The 20759-nt window shown below is 46.9% G+C and overlaps 1 protein-coding gene across 5 annotated transcripts in view; it reads left to right on the plus strand.

The window, feature by feature from the left end:
* The window catches only part of LOC132207467 (utrophin-like), a 165861-nt gene that overhangs the window by 132425 nt on the left and 12677 nt on the right, over nucleotides 1–20759 (plus strand). For all 5 annotated transcript variants that reach the window (XR_009443485.1, XR_009443486.1, XR_009443487.1 and 2 more), the window contains exon 4: nucleotides 18605–18763. Coding sequence is in view for 2 of the 5 variants with exons in the window: in XM_059643105.1 (XP_059499088.1) it covers nucleotides 18706–18763 (58 nt within the window). In the remaining 3 variants the exon portion in view is untranslated. The remainder of the gene's footprint in view (nucleotides 1–18604; nucleotides 18764–20759) is intronic.

The following is a 20759-nucleotide window of genomic DNA, read 5'->3' on the forward strand; positions in this document are numbered from 1 at the left end:
AGATTCTGTGGTAAATTTGAAGAAATACGGATAATGCATCTCAGGATGTTGGAGAAAGAACATTTACAGACTGAGGCAAATTGTATTGCCCTTTTCAGGAGTTAAGAGGTTCAAAATGAATTGAAAGACTTCCTTCTGTGCTGAAAGCTTTAGTTTAGTTGCAGCTGGATGACAATTTCTGTTCCTGGGAGTATTCAGCAAACTGTTAAAAGTGAATGTCACTGCACAGAATTCCAAACATGACTCCAATCAGTAGAGAAAATATCCAAGGGGTGTGATGAGTTGTATCCTCTCATGTTGAAGAACGCAGCTACAGATACAATGGAGGCACTGATGATAATCTTCCAAGAATCCTGAGATTGTGGAAAATTCTCAGAGGATTGAAAGATTGTGAACATAACACTATTATTACAAAGATACTTGGACAAAACAGTAAGCAAGTATTGCCAATTTAGGTCAACCTGGGTAGATGTTCATGCCGGCAATGAAAGATCAACTAACAGGGTACTGAGTGTGCTATAACATCCTACAGAGTTAACATCCTTTTATCAAGGGGAAATAATACTTGACAAACTTGCTACAGTGCTTTGAGAAGGAAACAAACATTACTGATGAAGGACCACCAGTTGATGTCGTACATTGAGATTTCAACAAAGCATTTGATAAGGTACAGCTCATAAGGTGTCTCAAAAGAAAAGAGCCCATGTGTTCAAGGGTAGTATGTTCGGATGGACGGAGGACTGCATCGTAAATAGAAGTAGAGTCGTAGCAGCAGGATGGTACGGCCACAGAGCGAGTGCTGCGGAGGCCGAACACCTCATGTTGACTGGGTTGATTTCGGAAATGGCAGAGGGGATTGCTATGCTTAGGAAAGTTGGGCTACATTCATTGGAGTTTATAAGATTGAAAAAAAACTTATTTTTTCGACATTTAAGATTCTTAAGAGGCTTGATAGTGTATATCCGTAGAGATTACTCCCATTTGTGAAAGATTTTACGACCAGAGGCCACATTTTCAAATTGGTTGCCCATTAATTCAGGGAAGAATTACTTCTTTCAGGTTGTAGCAATTTATTGAACACTTCAACCAAGAGTTCAGGCAGACCCTCTAATAAGAGACACCTCCTCTGTATTAATTCTCTAGATTTGACAGAAGATCGGCCCTGTGAGAGGGTCAGTACTGAGGTATTGAAGCTTTGTCAGAAGGCGAATAATGAGTGCGGGCACTGAAGAAGTGCCTCATTGACAGGGGTTCAGTCCTGACCCCTGTGAGAGTTCATCATTGTCAGATGGTCAATACTGAGACAATGCTTCCTTGCAAAAGGATCAGCACTAAAGATCTGCCACACATTTTTAGTGTCAGTATTGAGGAAATGCAGCAATATGAGAGAGTCCGAACTGTGGGAGTGCATTATTGTCAGAAGGTCAAGACTGAGGCAGCGCCTCATTCTAAGGTGAGGCAATGCCATACAAATAGAAGGTCAGTCCTGAGATATTGCCACTGTGAGAGGGTCAGAAATAAAGGTGCCTCCTTGTCAGATGGTCAGAACTGAGGGATTGAAGCATTGTCAGAGCTTCAATACTGAGGCCTTGCTTCGTTGTCAAAGGGTCAAATCTGTGGGAGTGCGATATTGTCAGAGGATCAATGCTGAGGCAGTGCCTCATAATAATGGTGTGTTTTTGATGACAGCGTGCATCGAAGTGGTTCTTTTGTGATTCTATCAAGTGCAGTTAAAGGAATGCTTGCCAATTTTCTGAAAGATGAACATTTATTGAGGAAATAAAAGATGGAGAAAGAGTAATTAAAAAGAATAACAAGTAGAGAGTAAAAAAGAATAAGCCTCATGTTCTTGTGGCCGTGAGGGACCCCTCGATCAATGGCTGGCCTGGAGGCTGAGGCTGAGGTTGTTCCTGGCACCGTTCGCGGTCTCATTCCGAGATGACGTCCAGTGCCGAGGAACAAAATGCTCCCTCTGCTCCGGTGTAACAAACGACTTGGCAAAGTAAAAAACCAGTTACAGAAATAAAACTAACTGTAAAACAGGAATGCTGACAGGACTCATTCAAACTCAACCATTTCTCAAATATCAAGAAATGTTACCCTTCAGCCCATCCTATTCATGGGGTTGGAACTGCTAGTACCACACGAATGCAGCATCACGACTGAGGCAATGCAGCACTGTGCACGGGTCAGTATTAAGGGTCAGTTTTGAGGCAGTGCCTTGATGTTATGGAGTCAGAACATTATTGCCACATGTTCAATACAGACAGTGTGTTGACCCTCTGTCAATGCTTCAATGCCTCAGTGCCTACCCTCTGATAATGAATCACTCCAACAGTTCTGACCCTATCTTGCAAGACCTCAGTATGACCTTTCTGACCCTATTACAGTGGGCCACTGCTGCAGTATTGACCATCTGATAATGATGCAATACCTCAGTTCTGACCCTCTGACAGTTGTGCAACCCCTCAGTCCGCACCCTTTCATCATTCGGCACTTGCTCAATTATGAGCCCTTTGTGAGTTAGTTGTGAGGCAAGACTTCATTGCTGCAGTGTCAGTGCTGAGAGCGGCCTTTTTATTAGCTCATCAGTACCTAAGGTACTGGCTAATTGTCAGCAGGTCAGTTCTGAGGCAGCGTCTCTTTGCCCGAACCCTGACTCTAAACCCAGCCTCAGCCCTAAACCCATACAAACGCTCGCCTCAGGCTAACCCTCACCTCAGCATTAACTCTAGCCCTAACCCTATCCTCAGCGTAAACCCTCCCTACCCTCAGCCCTAATGCTGATCCTCAGACCGAACATCTAGTCTCAGCCCTAAAGTGAGCCTCAGCCCTACCACTAGCTATGGCCTCAGCCCTAAAATGAACCGTAACACACAGCCCCAATTAACGCTTAGCCTCAACCCCAACCCTCGCCTAAGCTCCAAGTCTAACCTCAGCCCTAACCTAACCTCCAATACTTGCCTGCCAAAGAGTTAGTACTGAGGAAGTGCTTTAGTTTCAGAGATTTAGTCCTGAGAATGCGCTTCGTTTTCAGAGTGACCATCTGAAACAGCGTCTCATTGAAATGGGGTCAGAATTGCTGGAATGCGACATGGAATGGTGACAGATTGTAGGACTGTCAGTGGGTCAGATCTGAGGTAGTGCATCAACGGTGGATGGTCAGTCTTGAGGGAGTTCAGAGGATCAACGAAGATGGAATGCCTCAATGCAATGGCGACAGAACTGAGAGAGGGCCACAGGATTAGAGATATGCCACATGATTGGAGATGGTAGAAAGTGCCTCATTGTCAGCAGGTCCGTTTTGTGGCCGGTCGCCATAGCTGGAGAGTCAGTTCTGAGGCAGTGCATCTTTGTCAGAGGGTCTGTGCTGAAGCAGTGCCTCATTATTCGAGAGGGTTTGGTGTGAGGCAGTATCTGATTGGTGCAAGGTCAGCCCTAAGGGAGTGCCTCTTTGTCAGAGGGTCAATACTGAGTTAGCGACTCATTGTGAGGAGTTCAGAATTGAGGGACTGCCACGTGATGAGAGGGTCAAAACGGAGGTAGTGTGGCTGTATCTGACAGTCCGAAGGGAGTGCCATTGTTAGAAGGTCAGTTCTGAGAAACTGCCTCTGTGTAATGGCATCAGCATTGAAGCTAACCACGTGACGAGCCGATAAAAACTAAGTTATTGCAGTAGCATCAGAGGGCCAGATCTGTAGGAGTGCATTATTTTCAGAGGTGAATACTGAGGCACAGCCTCAGTGTAAGGGGGTCAAAATTAAGGGAGTGCCACACAATTACAGGGCAGTACGGAAGTATTACAGCACTGTGTGCGGCGCAGAATCGATGGAGTGCATCATTGTGAAACAACCACAAGTGAGGCAGCGCCTCATTGTAATGGATCAGAATAGGGTCAGTACTGAGAGTCAGTACAGAGGTAGTGCAGAACTGTGGAGGTGTCAGAACTGAGGGAGAGCACCATTGTCAGCTGGTCAAAAGTGCCCCATTGTCGTAAGATCAGAACTGAGGGTGTGCCGCACGATGAGAGGGTCAATATAGAGGAAGTGACTCTTTGTCAGTGTTAATACTGAAGTATGACCTCATCTTGAGGGGATCAGGCTTCAGAGAATGCCTTGTTGTCAGAGGGTCGGCACTGCAGCAGGGCTATGTTGCAAGGGGGTCAGAATTGAAGGAGTGCCACCCGTTTTAGAAGGTCAGTACAGAGGTAATCTAGCACTGTCAGAGGTAAGTCCTGATGGAGTGCCTCATTGTCATTGGATCAGTTTTCAGGCAGTACCTCTTTGGCAGAGCGTCAGTACTGACGCAGTGCCTGATTGTAATGGGATCAGAATTCAAGGAGTGCCACTGCCTCACTGAGGTACTGCAGCTTTATCAGAGGGTCAGTGGCCTATTGTCAGAGGGTCTGTTTGAGCCAGTGCCTACTTGGCAGAGTGTCAGCAATTAGGGAGTTTGCCTTTATCAGAGGGTCAGAACTAGAGAGTGCATTTGTAGCAGAGTGTCAAAACTCAGCCTTGTCCGCCCAAGTCCAACACCAGCACCTCCACATCATCCGCCCACCCTGAGGACTGACCCTCCACCAATGAGCTCCTGCCTCACACTGGACTGACCAACAATGACACACTGTCCCTCCAGACCCCCTGACAAAGAAGCAGTGCCTCAGTACTGACCGTCAGGCAAGGAAGGCTCTCTGTCAGTACTGACCCTCTCACAAGGAGACACTGCCTCAGATCATGACCCTATGACAATAATGCACGCCCACAGTTCAGATTCTCTGACGCTGTTGCAGTACCTCAGTACTGAGTCTCTGTTAGTGTGGCACTGCTTCAATTCTGACCCTTCTATAATGAGACACTGCCTCAGTATCGACAGTCTGACAACAGTTCACTCCCACTATTCTGATGCTCTGACAGTGCTGCTATACCTCAGTACTCACTAATTAACAATGAGGGTTAGCGTGAGAGGGTGGCGAGGGTTAGGGTTTGGGTTAGGACCAAGGCTAGGGTTTAGGTGTGAGGATTGGACGAGGTTTTGGATGAGGGTAGAGTTAGGGTGAGGGATGAGACTTGTGTTAGGGTTACGAATGAGGTTAAGTTTGGAGTTCGGGGTAGGGCTCAGGAGAGGTTTTGGGTTAAGGCTGAGGTTAGGCTTAGGGCTGAGTCTATGGTTAGGGTTAGAGCTCAGACCACATTTAGGTTTGGGGCTGAGGCTTCTGCTTAGGTTGAGGGTGAGTGTTAGGCCTGAGGCTAGGCTTAGGCCTGAAGCCGCGGTTAGGTTTGGGGTTGGACTGATTAGACCCACTCTGACCCATTACAATGAGGTTCTACCACAGAACTGACTCTCTGTCGATAAAGAACATGAGATGCTGTCAGCTTGTCCAATCAGAGGTCCAATATTAAGGAAATAGTGCACTGTTGGAGGGTTGATAAATATAATATAATATAAAGGGAGTGCTGCACTGTCAGAGGGTTGATGACGTGGGAGTGCTGAAATAGCGCAGAATCAGACCTGAGAGAGTGCTGCACGTTCAGAGAGTTAGTACTGAGGGAGTGCTATAATGTCAGAGGATTGATATCAAGGGGCACCGCCGAAGGATCAGTAGCGCAGTACTGTCTGAAGGCCAATATTGAGAGAGTTCTGCTGCGTCAGTGGGGGTCGATATTACAGAATTGCGACACTATCAGTGTATCAATGTCAGACGGTCAGTTCTGAGGGAGGGCTACGCTGTTGGAGGGTCAATATTGAGTGTGTGCGCGACACTCAGATGATCACTTGGTTGGAGTTCTGCACTGTAACGGAGTGCTACACTGGCAGCGGGTTAATATTAAGGGAGTGCTGCACTGTCAGAGGGTTAAAGATGACGGAGGGCTTCTCTTTGTTGGGGTGGGTATGAAAGAGGACCTCCCGTTGGGGGATCAATATTAATGTTGTAGAGTCAGTAGAGAGGCAGTGCTGCACTGTGGAGGGTCAATAAGAAGCATGTAGCTCCACTGGCAAGGTGCCAATGATGACAGAATGCTGCACTGCCAGAGGATCAGCAATGAGGGAAAACTGTATTGTCAGAGTGTCTTCGTCAAGAAAGTGCCACTCTGTCGGAAGGCCAATATTAAGGGAGTGCTGCACTGTCACAGGATCAATATTAGGGGTGTGCTGCACTAACAGAGGGTCAGTGTTGATTGAATGCTTGACTGTTGCAGAGCCAGGACTGAGGGAATCCTGCATCGTTACGGTGTCATCGTTGAGGGAGTGCTGCACTGCTGAAGGGCCGATAGTAAGGGAGTGTGACACTGTCAGAGTGTCATTACCAAAGGTGGGCTACAGTATCAAAGGGTGAGTAATGAGGGAATGCTGCGTTGTCGGAGGGTCAGCACTGAGGTGGGCTGTTCTGTCAGATCGTCAATATAAATAATAATGTTAGGGGAGTGCTGCATTGTGAGTTGGTCCATATTAAGGGAACGCTGAAACTGTCAGTGATGCTCAGGGTGTGCAACACTGTCAGAGGGAGTGATGTACTCCGAGTGTCAGCACGGAGGCTGACCTTCACTGTAATTGTGTCAGAATTAAAAGACCGGTCAGAGGATATAAACTGAGGCATTTCAGAGCCATCAGAAGGTCGAAACTGAGGTGTTTCAGATCAGTTTGAGGGTGCCTCATTTTAATGTGGTCAGACTTGAGCAAGTGCTTCATTGTCAGAGGCTCAGAACCAAGTGAGTGCCTCGTTATCAGACACTGTCCGAAAGAGGGCCTTGTTGTTCGCGGCTGTGTTGTAAGGCAATTCCTCATTGCTGCAGGATCAGCCTTGAGAGTGTGCCAGTCTGGAAGGAGTGCCTAAAAACTGAGGGAGTGCTACACAATTAGAGATTCAGCGCTGAGTAAGTGCCTCATTGTCACAGAGTTAGTTCTGAGGCCGGGTCACATTGCCTTAGGGTCAATTCTGAGGGTGTATGAGGAGCGGACTGTAAATACTGAGTCAGTAGCTCAGTGCATTGGATTCAGAGTTGATGGAGTACAAGATGATTAGAAGTTCAGTCCTGAAGTATTGCAGCTCTGTCAGAGGGTCAGAACTGAGGGGGCAGTGCTTTACTGTCAGCGGATCAGTTCTGCGGCAGTACCTCATTGCTGGAGGGTCAGATGTGGACGAGTGTCACATTGTCAGAAGGCCAGTTCTGAATAAGTGACTTTTTGTCAGAAGGCCAATAGTCAGTGGCTCATTTTGAGCAGATCGGAATTGAGGGTTTGCAACACTTTTTGAGATTCAGTCTGGAGACATTACTGCTACACGCCTGAATTGAGGGAGTGCTGCAAGATTGGAGGGTGAAAATAAACCTGAAAACAGTGACCCCTTTCAATAACCTGTAAAACACAGGGATGACTGTAAATAATCCCGAAAACGCAGAGGCCTTTGTAGGAGTGCCTCAGTGTAATGTTTTCAGAATTGAGGGAGTGCCACGTGATTACAGATTCACTGCTGATGGAGTAGCTCATTGTCACAGGGTCAGTTCTGAGGCAGGGCTGCTTTGCTGGAGGGTCACTTCTGAGTGAGTGTATTAGTATCAGCCCCATGTTGTAGGGACTGTACTTTTCCAGGAAGACAGTTAGAATAATCTTTAATTATAAACTAATCTGAAATACTGTTTGACTTGTTAAGGTTACAATACATCCTGAGTCACCTACAGAATACGCACTTGCTCTCCCTGTGTCTCTCGGTAAGCAAAGGTAGTTTCTTTCAGACTACTCTCAGAAATAAAGTGCTGCGCTGGTGGTCAGTATTGAAGGAATGCTCCATTGTTGGAGGATCAGTACTGAGGGAGTGCTGGCCTGTCACAGGGCCAAGATTATGGGTGTGCTGTGCTTTCAGAAGGTCACAAGCAAACAAGCACTGCCAGACATAAAAAACAAAAGAACTGCGGATGCTGTAAGTCAAGAACAAAAAGAAAGTTGCCGGAAAATCTCAGCAGGCCTGGCAGCATCTGTGCAGGAGAAAACAGATTCAACGTTTCGAGTCCATTGACCCTTCCTCAGAACTGGGGATCTTCCTCAGAACAGTTCTGAGGAAGGGTCACTGGACCCGAAATGTGAGCTCTGTTTTTGCCTCCACAGATGCTGCCAGACCTGCTGAGCTTTTCCAGCACTGCCAGACAACTGACGCTCTGATTGTGAAACACTCCCTCAGTACTGACCCTCCAACACTGCGTACTCTCTGATGACTGATTCTCTGACGGTGCATCTCTGCCACAGTATTAACCCTCCGTCATACTGGTGTTCTCTCAGCAATAACACTCTGAAAATGCCATGCTCCCTTACCATTGACACTCTGGCCGTGGGACACCACTTCAAATTTAACCCTTCAGCAGTGCAGCACACACTCATCATTGCCTCTCTGATATTGCAGTGCTGCCTTCATACTGACCCTTTCACAGTGCAGGACACAGTAATATTGAACATCTTAAAGTGCCGCTCTCCCTCAGTGCTGACCCCCCTCTCATTTCTGACCCATTCAGTGTAGCATACCCTTTATTCTGAACCCCTCAGTGCAGCACTCCCTCAACGCTGACCTGCTTCAGTGCTGACCCCCTTCAGTCCTGATCCCCCTCAGAACAGCACTCCCGCAGTGCTGACCCCACACTGTGCTGCACTCCCTCAGAGCTCACCCACTTATCGCTGACGACCCCCTCACTTCAGCACTCCCTGATCACCTGGTCGTGCATCACTCCCTTTCTCCGACCCCTCGGACGGTGCAGCACTACGTCAGCGCTGACCCGCCAACAAGATAATGTCAGAGAGATGTTCTCCCATCACATTGACCCTCTGAGACTGGAGCATTTACTAATGTTGGCCCTCTCACAGTGAAGCTCTCCGTTTGGTCCCTCTGACAGGCCGCATGCCTTTTATTACAGGTCTTTTCACAACGCACTGCCCCGTCATCATTGATTCTCTGACAGTGCAGCCCTCTGTTAATATTGAATTTGTGACAGTGCACAAGTCCATTAATATTTGCCCTCTGATAGTGCAGCCCTTCCTCAGTCCTGACTCTCTGACAATGCAGCAGTCCCCTAATTACTGTCAGAGGGTCGATACTGAGAGAATGCTGCACTGTCAGAGTCAGCTGCCCGCAGTCCTATCAGACATTCAGTATTGAAGGTCTGGGAGAGGGTGTCAGTGAATTCTGCACTGCAACAGGGCCAACAGTGGTGTCCCATGGCCAGAGTGTCCATGGTAAGGAAGAACTGCAATGTCAATGTAACAGGGTCAGGACTGAGGTCAGAATTGAGACAGTACTGCAGGATTAGAGAGTCAGTGTTGTGGCTGAGGAGCACTCTGAGGTTCAGTACTGAGGGAAAGCTTCATGATCAATGGGTCAGTTCTAAAGCTGTGCTACTTTGTCAGAGGGCCATACTAATGCAGTGCCTCATTGTAATGGGATAAGAGTTGAGGGAATGTCGCACATGCATCACTAGCTCATCATTGACTGTCTAACAGTGCAGCACACTCTTAGTATTGACCTTCCAACAGTGTCGAGCAGTGTGACACATTGAGTATTAAGAGAGTACTGCACTGTCAGAGGGTCAATGATGGGAGAGTGCTGTGCTGTTGGAAGGTGTGTACTGAAAGGGAGCCGCCCTGCCAGAGGGCCTATATTAAGGCAGTGCAGCATTGTGAGGGGGTCGATATTTAGTGCATGCTCCTGTCTCAGAGGGTCAATTTGATGGGACAACATGCCTCTGAAACTAACTTGTTGGAGTGCTGCACCGCCTGAGGGTTCGTCTGAAGGGAGTGATGCCCTGTCAGATGATGAGCTTTCCCTCATCTTTAACCGTCTGACAGTGCAGCACTCCCATCATATTAACCCGCTACCAGTGTGGCACTTGCTTACAATTGAACTTCTGACAGTGCACAAGTCCAACAAAATGATCCTCTTGAGTGTCGCACACACTCAATATTGGCCCTCCAACAGTGCAGCACTCCCTCAGGACTGACTGTCTGACATTGATACGTGGATCGTGTAGCAATCCTGTAATATTGACCCACTGACAGAGCAGAAGTCCCTCAATATTGTTTTTCTGACAGTATTGCACTACTGATCCTTTGGCAGTGCCCCTTGATATCAATCTTTTCACATTAGACCACTCCCTCAGCACTAACTCTCTGAATGTGCAGCACTTCTCAGGACTGATTCTGTGATATTTCAGCACTCCCACATCATTAACCCTCTGACAGTGCAGCCCTCCCTTTATGTCAACCCTCCAACAGTGCAGTGTTTCCTTAATATTGGACCTCTGATTGTGTGATACTCCCTCAGTGCGAAACTCTGACAATACAGCACTCTCTCTGATTAAGCACTTCCTCTGTGCTAACCCTCTGAAAATGGAGCTTTCTCTCATTACTGACCCTTTGCAGTGCTGCACTGCCTCAGTACTCACTCACCACAAGTGCAGCACTCCATTAAGAGTGATCCTCTGACAGTGTGGCACTCCCCTAATATTGGTCCACTGACTGTGTGGCACTCCCTTAATACTGACCTGCTCGTGGTGCATCACTGCTCTAATATCAAACCTGCAGCTCTATCAGAGGGTCTGTCCTGAGCAAGTGCCCCATCGTCAGCATGTCAATTCTGAGGCAGTGCCTCTATATCAGTGAGTCAACATTGAGGTAGCTCCTGACGGTCAGAATTACGGGAGTGCCTCATATTTAGAGGGTCATTAACTGAGGGACAGCCTCATGATCAGCGGGTCAGTCTTTACGGACTGCCTTATAGCCAGTGTGTCAGTTCTGAGGCAGTGCCCTCAATGTAACAGATTTAGAAATGGGGTAGGGGGCACATGATTAGAAGGTCAGTAGTAAGCTATTGGAACTTTGTCAGAGGGTCAGTACTCAGCGAGTGCCTCATTGACATCGGGTCCATACACAGGGTTTGCACTGAGGGAATGCTTCCTTGTCAGAGATTCAGAAGTGAGAAAGTGCCTCATTGTCAGAGGCTCATTCGTGAGGCAGTGCCTCATTGTCAGAGTGACATAATCAGATAGCACTCCCTCAATTCTAAACCTTAATACTGACCCTCTGACAATGAAGCACTGCCTCAGGACTGACCCTATGATAATGAAGTGTTCCTCAGGATTGAACCATTGACCATGTGACTCTCCATTCGTGTTGACCTTCTGATAATGGGGTTCTCCTGAAGTACTGACCCTCTGACGGTTGTGCACTGCCTCAGTACTGACCCTGTAAATATCTGCCACTCGGTCAATTCTGACCTCCTTACGATGAGGCATTACCTCAATACTGACTGGGGTGCAGGTCTCTGGCACAGAGTCTGTCGCTCTTGCAACGAAGGGAAGGGGGTATAGGAGGAGAGTGTTAGTCATTGGGGTCTGAATAGTTAGAGGGACAGATAGAAGGCTTGTTTGGAACCGAAGAGACTCACGATTGGTGCGTTGCCTCCAGGTGCTAGGGTCCGTGTTATCTCGGATAGTGTCTTTGGGGTCCTGAAGGGAGAGGGTGACCAGCCCCAAGCCATGGTCCACATAGGTACCAACGACATAGGTAGAAAGAGGGATAGGGATGTCAGGCAGGATTTCAGGGAGCTCCGCTGGAAGCTGAGAGCTCAAACAAACGGAGTGGTTATCTCTGGTTTGTTACCCGTGCCAAGTGATCGTGAGGCAAAGAACAGGGAGAGATTTCAGCTGAACACGTGGCTGCAGGGGTGCTGCAGGTGGGAGGGCTTCAGGGACATGGACAATTGGGGCTCATTCTGGGGAAGGTGGGACCTCTACAAACAGGACGGTATCCACTTGAACCAGAGGGGCACTAATATCCTGGGCGGGAAATTTGCTCGTGCTGTTCGGGTGGGTTTAAACTGGCTTAGCAAGGGGATGGGAAACTGTGGTGTAGTTTCAGTACACAGGAGAAAGAGAATAGGGAGGACATGGACAGGATCTCAGTGTCACAGGAGTGTGCTGGCAAACAGCAAGCTGAATTGAAGTGTGTCTACTTCACTGCCAGGAGTATCCGGAATAAGCGAGGTGAGCTTGCAGCATGGATAGGTACCTGGGGCTTCGATGTTGTGGCCATTACGGAGACATGGATAGAGCAGGGTCAGGAATGGATGTTGCAGGTTCCAGGGTTCAGATCTTTGAGTAAGATCAGGTAAGGTGGGAAAAAAGGGGGAGGTGTGGCTTTGTTTGTCGAGGACAGTATAACGGAGGCTGAAAAAGCTTTTGAGGAGGACTGGTCTACTGAGGTGGGATGGGCTGATGTCAGAAACAGGAGAGGAGAGGCCACGCTGCTGGGAGTTTTTTAATAGGCCTCTGCAAAGTTCCAGGGATCTGAAGGAGAGGATTGGCAAAACGATTCTGGGCAGGAGTGAAAGGAACAGGGTGGTCATTATGGGAGACTTTAACTTCCTAAACGTTGACTGGAAATGCTGTAACTCTCGTACGTCGGATGGATGAGTTTTCGTCCAATGCACGCAGGAGCGTTTCCCGACACGGTACGTCGAAGGGCCGACAAGAGGGGAGGCCACACTGGATCTGGTACTTGACAGTGAACCAGGCCAGGTGTTTGATTTAGTGGTAGATGAGCACTTTGGAGAGAGTGGCCATAATTCGGTTACGTTTAGTTTAGCGATGGAGTGAGAGAGGAACATGCCACAGGGCAAGACTTACAGATGGGGGAAGGCAATTATAATTGGGCAAGGCTTAGGAGGCAAAGAATGGGGTAGCAAAATGCAGGGGATGGGGACAATCGAAATGGGGAGCTGGTTTAAGTAACAGATATTGCGTGTCCTTGATAGGTACGTCCCTGTCAGGCAGGGGTCAGTGATAAGGTAGGGGAACCGTGGTTTACTAAAGAAATTGTATCTCGTGTTAAGCAGAAGAGCGAGGTTTATGTGATGTTGAGATGAGATGGATCAGTTGATGCGATGGAGAATTACAGATGAGCAAGAAAGGATTTAAAGAGAGAGTGAAGAAGAGCACGGAGGGGTCCTGAGCAGTCATTGGCAGGTAGAATAGAGGAGAACCGTCAAGTTTTCTCAAGGTATGTGAGGAATATAAGGATGACTGGGGTAGGAATAGGGCCAATCAAAGACAGAAGTGGGAAGTTGTGTGTGGACCGGGTAGAGATCGGAGAGGTGCTAAATGAATATTTCTCATCTGTTTTCACTGAGGAAGAGGAGAATATCATCGAGGAGACGACTGAGATACGTGCTATTAGACTTGAAAGGATTGAGGTTAGTAAGGAGGAGATGTTATCAATTCTAGAAGGTGTGAAGCTAGATAAATCCCCTGGGCCTGAGAGGATTTTTCCGAGAATTCTCTGGAAAGCTCGGGAGGAGGTGGCGGAGCCCTTGGCTTTGATCTTTGAGTCCTCATTGTCTGCAGGTTTAACACCAGAGGACTGGAGGATTGCAAATGTTGTGCCCTTGTTCAAGAAGGGCAGGAGAGATGAGCCAGGCAATTACAGCCAGTGAGCCTTACGTCTGTTGCAGGAAAAGTTTTGGAAAGGGTTATAAGAGATAGGGTTTATAATCATCTCGGAAGCAACAATTTGATTGGAGATCGTCAACATGGATTTGTCAAGGGCAGGTCGTGTCTCACAAACCTCATGGAGATTTTGAGGAGGTGACCAAGCATGTGGATGAGAGAAGGCCAGTTGACGTAGTGCACATGGACTTCAGTAAAGCCTTTGATAAGGTTCCACATGGTAGGCTATTGGAGAAAATACGGAGCCATGTGATTGAGGGAGATTTAGCAGTTTGGATTAGAAACTGGCTTTCGGTAAAAAGGCAACCAGTGGTGTTTGATGGAAAATATTCAGCCTGGAGTCCGGTTACTCGTGGTGTGCCTCAAGGATCTGTTTTTGGCCCACTGCTGTTTGTCATTTTTATAAATGACTTGGACGCAGGCATAGGTGGATGGGTTAGTAAGTTTGCAAATGACACTAAAGTCGGTGGAGTGGTGGACAATGTGGAAGAATGTCGCATGTTGCAGGGAGACTTGGATAAAGTGCAAAATTGGGCGGAAAGGTGGCAAATGGAGTTCAATGTGAGGTGATTCGCTTTGGGAGGAATAATAGGAAGGTACAATACTGGGCCAATGGAAAGATTCTTGGTAGTGCGGATGTGCAGAGGGACCTTGGCGTCCATGTACGTAGATCTCTGAAAGTTGCCACCCATGTTGATAGTGCTGTGAAGAAGGCATACGGTGTGTTAGACTTTATTGGTAGAGGGATTGAGTTCCAGAGCCGTGATGTCATGCTGCAACTGCACAAAACGCTCGTGCGACCTGTTCTGGTCGCTCCATTGCGGGACGAATTCGGAAGCATTGGAAAAGGAGCAGAGGAGATTTACCAGGATGTTGCCTGGTCTGGAGTGAAGGTCTTTTGAGAGAAGGCTGAGCGACTCGAGTCTGTCCTCATTGGAGAGAAGAAGGCTAAGAGGGCCTTTAATCGAAACATACAAGACGATCAGAGAAAGATGAGTCAGGGTGGACGGTGAGAGTCTTTTTCCTAGGATGATGATGTTGGCTTGTACGAGGGGGCTCAGCTACAAATTGAGGGGTGATGGATTGAAGACAGATGTCAGAGGCAGGTTCTTTACCCAGAGAGTGGTAAGGGCATGGAATGCCCTGCCTGCCAATGCAGTTAACTCAGCCACATTCAGGGCATTTGAACAGTCCTTGGATAAGCATATAGATGATGATGGGATAGTGTGAGGGAACGGACTTAGATTAGTTCACAGGTTGGCGCAACATGGAGGGCCGAAGGACCTGTTCTGCTCTGTATTTTTCTATGTTCACAGATGACACGAAAATGAGTGAGAGAGTAAAGTCTGAAGAGGACAATGAAAATCTGCGGAAGGATGCAGAAAGTTTAAGTGAATGGACAAGGGCCGAGCAGATGGAGTCCAATGATGGTAGATGTGAGGGTATCCATTTTGGTAGCAATTATGGAAAAATGGAGTCTTGCTTAAATGGTGAAAAATTGCAGCATGCTGCTCCGCAGAGTGAGCTGGGCAGCCTTGTGTCTGAATCAGGTAGTTTGCAGATGCGGCTGGTAATTGAGACAGCAAATGGAATAGTGTCCTTCATTGCGAGAGTGATGCAGTTTAAAAATCGGGAGGGTATGCTACAGTTGTATAGGGTGCTGGTGAGGCTTGGTGTGGAGTAGTTTGTGCAGTTTTAGTCTCCTCACTTGAGAAAGGATGTACTTGCACTGGAGGGGGTGCAAAGGAGGTTCACGAGGTTGATTCCAGAATTAAAAATGTTGCTGTACGGGGAGAGATTGAGTAGACTAGGATTGCAGTCACTGGAATTTAGAAGAATGAGGGGTGATCTAATAGAAACTTTTAAAATTATGAAACAAATGGATCAGAAATTGTTTCCACTGATGGGCGAAATCCCAACTCGGGGGCACAGCCTCAAAATAAGTGTGAACAGATATAATACTGAGTTGAGGATGAGCTTCTTCATCCAAAGGGTTGTGAATCTGTGGAATTCTCTGCCCACTGAAACAGTTGAGGTTCCCTTGTTGAATGTTTTGAAAGCCAAAACAGATAGATCTTTGAACAGGAAAGGAATTGAGGGTTATGGTGAATGGGAGGGTAAGTGGAGCTGAGTCCGCAAAAAAGATCAGCGGAACGAGCTGGAAGAGACAGATGGCCTACTCCTGTTTTATTTCTTATGTCCGTATGTCCCTAGATTGCCATCCATGTCATTCCTCCTTCCCTGGAATAGGCCAGTTCTGAACTGAAGAGTAGGTCTTTAAATAACTCCCACATATCAAATGTTGACTTGTTCAATAAAAGCTCCTCCCAATTAATACTGCTCAGCTCCTACCTAACACTGATGTAATTTTCCCTCCCCCAATTTCGTCCCTTCCCACAAGGTCCTGATTATCCATGGCTGTCTTAAAATGTAAGGAGATGCGATCGCCCATTTAAGAAGCTCCTGGTTCACTGTTTTTCCCAAGTGGGAATCAGCTACAGGCTTTCTTGTTCCACGATGGGGGAGGAAATGGCCTAGTGGTATTATTGCTGGACTGTTAATTCAGAGACTGAGATAACATTCTGGGGACCTGTGTTCAAATTCCAGCACAGCAGATGGTGGAATTTGAATTCAATATAAAAGAAAATCATGAATTAAGAATATAATGATGACCATGAATTCATTGCCAAATGTCAGAAAAACTCAGCTGGTTCACTGATGTGCTTTAGGGAAGGAAACTGCCACCCTTACATGATCTGGCCTATATGTGACTGCAGACCCACAGCAATATGATTGACTTTGAACTGTCCCCGAGGCAATTAGGGATGGACAACAAACACTGCGTAGCCAGGGATGTCCTCCTCCCATTAACAAATAAATAAAATTGGATTCTACATCTTCCGATCCAAGATCGTTTCTTGCTCTCATACTAATTTCTTCGCTTACAGTCACTTTCCCTCCTGCCTGTCTTTTTGGAATGTCGTACAGCCCTGCGCACTTACCTCCAGTGTTGATCTCCTTGTAAACATGTCTTTGTAATAGCTATAAAATCATGCCCGTCAACCTCGAAATGTGCTATTAATTTGTTGACTTTGTTCTGAATACAATGAGCACGCAAGCAAAGAGCCATGAATTTAGCTTTATCACTTGATTTCACCTCTTGACACTATTTACAGCTGTTTTCTGTTTGTACATGCTGCCTTTTCCAGTACCACGCTGAGTATTGTTATCCCGATAGTTCTTTCGTCTCAGTCCGTGTGTATTCCTGGGCGAATGTGCTCGTGTGGTCTCAGGAGTTGGGGAGGTCACGGCTCTGGGACAGCCGTTTCATCGCCCAATGCTGCAGTTAAGAAGAAAAGAAAATCTCTTGCTCTGAGCTCTGCAAACCTGGGCAATGTCAAAAGGGAAACAAGGTCAAAAGAATTTCAACAAGAATCTCAAAATTAACTGCTGAATTCATATCAACATTACGGGGATCGCCCAACTTAGTGGCCACAACATCCCACTTTCTATTCTTCACAAACAATCCAAAGGCTGAAGTATCCGTATCCCTCTTAACTTTTATGGTTTTTGAGCAAATTTCTTGTTTCTAACTTGTGCATATTTGTGGTGCCTTATGACTTGTTGCATTTAGCAATTGATAAACTCACTCTCTCACGAGTTCAGGAGAAGCTAGTTTTATAGAATCCCCAGTGTGGAAACAGGCCACTCAGTTCAACAAGCCCACAGCAAGCCTCCAAAGAGCATCCCACCTAGACCCATCCCCATTCCCCTGCTCTATCCCTGTCAGCCTGCATTTCCCATGGCTAATGTACCTAACCTACACATCCATGGGCACTGTGGGTAATTCAGCATTGCCAATCCACCTAACCTGCACATCTCTGGACTGTAGGAGGAAACCAGAGCACCCAGCAGAAACCCACACAGACAAGGGGAGAATGTGCAAACTCCACACAGACAGTCATCCGAGGCTGGAATGGAACTCGGGTCCCTGGTGCTGTGAGGTAGCGTTACTAACGACTGAGTCACCGTGTCACCCTGAGTTATCTTGACTCCTTCTGAAACATAGGAAGGTATCCACAACCCAAAGATCCTTTTTAATCAGCTTAATTCGTACCAACTGAGGTGGATCTAGTTGGGTGTGTAAAGAAGGGGAGTCTTTCACGAGGGAACTTAACAATTTGGGAGACTCAGTCACCGAGGGAGCCTGACCCGAAGACTGGTCAAAAGAATAATGATTCGATATGAATTAGTTAGAATGCAGCTGTTAACAGTAATCCTCCATCCCTATGTGGGAGCGAGATTTAACATTCAAAATCAAAACTGAAACTCTTGAACAAGGTAGTTCAAAACAGCCAGTTCTCTGATTGAGGTTGTTGACTTGCTCGCCGAGCTGGCTTCTTCTCATTCAGACGTTTCGTCACCATGATCGGTGACATCATCGGTACAGCCTCCAATGAAACGATGTTATTCTACTCTGTCTGGAATTGACACTGTCCGGTCTGTTACCATGAGTACTGTCATTTCCGGTTTTGATCTGTATGGGTTTGTGTGTGGGGGTCCAATTGTATCTGTTTGTTGGTTGCATTATGGGTGGAGAATCACGCCTCTCAGAGGACACTGCGACAAGGTAACCGTAGTAGCCCAAGCCAAGCATAGACACGCACAGGAATTCCGAGAGGCATGGTTCTGCACCCATTCTCCAGCCTCTCAAATTTGGTCTCTTCAGTCTGAATATGATCACTCAACCATATCCTTGATGACAAACAATAGAGTCTTACGAACCAAAATCTACAAACAGGACTGTCCAGACAGATCCATTTGTTCTCATGATATCATCTTCTGCTGGAGGGATTCCGAAATCTCTGCATTCTTCCTCAACTGAGCATTCCTTGCATTCGTGGTTGACAGAGCTGTCAGCCATGTCCATTGTGCTGCAGGGTTCCCAAGCGGAATATGAGTTGCTGTTCCTGCAACTTTGGGGTGGCATCATTTTTGGCACTGCAGGAGGCCCATGTTCAGTTTGGTTATGACTTTTGAGGAACGGATGGTCCCTTTGAGATTGAAATTGGAGAAAGATTTCAGGATTTTTTCATGTTCATGTCTTTCTGTTATGCCCCTAGGAAAAAAGCAATGAAAGTGCCGTTCATGTTTTGCACGGCGAGCTGCTGAATACTAACCGGTCTCACACCATTACCATCACCTTGCCCTTGTGAAGGCAGATATGGATAAGGTTCTCAAAGCTGATAGAAGATTGAAACCACTCTCGTCCTGTGACGATGGTAAGTTTCCCTTCTTGAAGAAAAAATGCTTGCAGCTGAATGAGCATAATATAGACCATAGTGGCTCTGGTTAACACCGCTGTCTCAATTCCACCCTTTGGTGACTTTCTGTGTGGAGTTTGCACATTCTCCATGTGCCTGCATGGGTTTTCTCTGGGTGCTCGAGTTTCCTCCCACAGTCAAAAGATGTGCAAGGTTGGTGGATTGGCCATGCAAAATTTCCCAAGGTGTTCAGTGATGTGTAGGTTAGGTGAGTTATAGGTGGATGGGTCTGGGTGGGATGCTGTGAGGGGCAGCGTGGACGTGTTGGGCTGACGGACCTGTTTGCACACTGTAAGGGTTCTCTGATTCATGATTCTATGATTTTACTGAGTGCAAAGGTACAATATTGACTCGTCATATTTGTCTCACCTCTTTACACATTGACAAGAAAGCTTTAATGTCAGTTTCTATGCATTTGCCACTTGTCTGCTGTCTCTCACAAGGCTGACTCTATCTCCTTCTCTAATGCGCATCTCCTGTCCACTGACACTGAGAGGTGACACTTGCTTTTCATTTAGTACAATCAATAAAACAATAGCCTCCATATTACATCCAGCGGCTTCTCTTAACACTCACACATTGTTCTTTATTTCCTCCAGGTATTGACCACTCATCATTTCTAATTCCTCATCTCTTCTCTCGCTCGCTCTCTCTCGCTCGCTCGCTCTCTCTCGCTCGCTCTCTCTCGCTCGCTCTCTCTCGCTCTCGCTCTCGCTCTCGTGGTCTTTATCTCAGAGGTTCACAGTCACACGTTGTTGCACATGCATATTCTGTCCCTCATGCACAAACACACTACACACACACAAAAAAAAGTCGGGAACACAGTCTCTCACGAACACACTCTGTCACATTCTCACTCATTCATACTCCCTACTATCACACAGTCGTACACGGTCTTGCACACATTCTGTGGCACACTTGCATGCACTGTCGCAGGATCTTTTGCCAATGCTCTTACTCTCAAGTACACACACACTACCACAAATCTCTCCCTCACACACTTAGGTTTGCAAATTCACTTGCTGTCAAGCTCACTCAAACTTACAGACACACTCACTCCCTCATGCATGCTGTAACACTCCCTTCTTGTGCGAACTCCCTTTCACACACTCTCAAGCACAGTCACTGGCACACACATTCTGTCGTGCGCACACACACACTTTCATGCACTGTCTTTGCACTCTTGAGCACAATCATATGCTCATCTCTCTCTTGCACACAGTCAATTTGATTTGAGTCAGAGATAATGGGAACTGCAGATGCTGGAGAATCCAAGATAATAAAATGTGAGGCTGGATGAACACAGCAGGCCAAGCAGCATCTCTGATGAAGGGTCTTGGCCCGAAACGTCAGCTTTTGTGCTCCTGAGATGCTGCTTGGCCTGCTGTGTTCATCCAGCCTCACATTTTATTATCTTGATTTGAGTCATCATTGTCACATGTGCCCAGGTACAGTGAAAAGTTTTCTTCTGCATGCAGTATAGACAGGTGATATCAAACAAGGCGCATGAGTGAAACGGAACATAGTGACAGCTACAGAGAAGATGCACAGAGAGCAAGATCAAAATTAGATTTAAGCTTTTCAGTGTCCTATTCAGATGTCCAATAACAGCGGTGAAGAAGCTGTTCTTGAATCTTTTCACGCATGTATACAAACTTTTTTTACATCTTCCCTTCAGAAAAAGGGAGAAGAGAGTGGAATTGGCGGGTGAGAAGGGCCTTTGATTATGTCAGTTTCTTTCCCGAGGCAGCGGGAAGTAGAGGTGGAATCAACGAATGGAAGGCTGGTTTGCATGATGGACTATGCTGTGTTCATGACTCTGTAGTTTCTTGTGGTCTTCGGAAGAGCTGTTGCCAAACCATGCTGTGACATGCATCCAGATAGGATGCTTTCTCTGGTACATGAATGAAAGTTGACCTTGCGGACACTCCAAATTACCTTAGCCTGCTGGGGA

Source organism: Stegostoma tigrinum, chromosome 48, assembly GCF_030684315.1.
Source record: "Stegostoma tigrinum isolate sSteTig4 chromosome 48, sSteTig4.hap1, whole genome shotgun sequence".
NCBI lineage: Eukaryota > Metazoa > Chordata > Chondrichthyes > Orectolobiformes > Stegostomatidae > Stegostoma > Stegostoma tigrinum.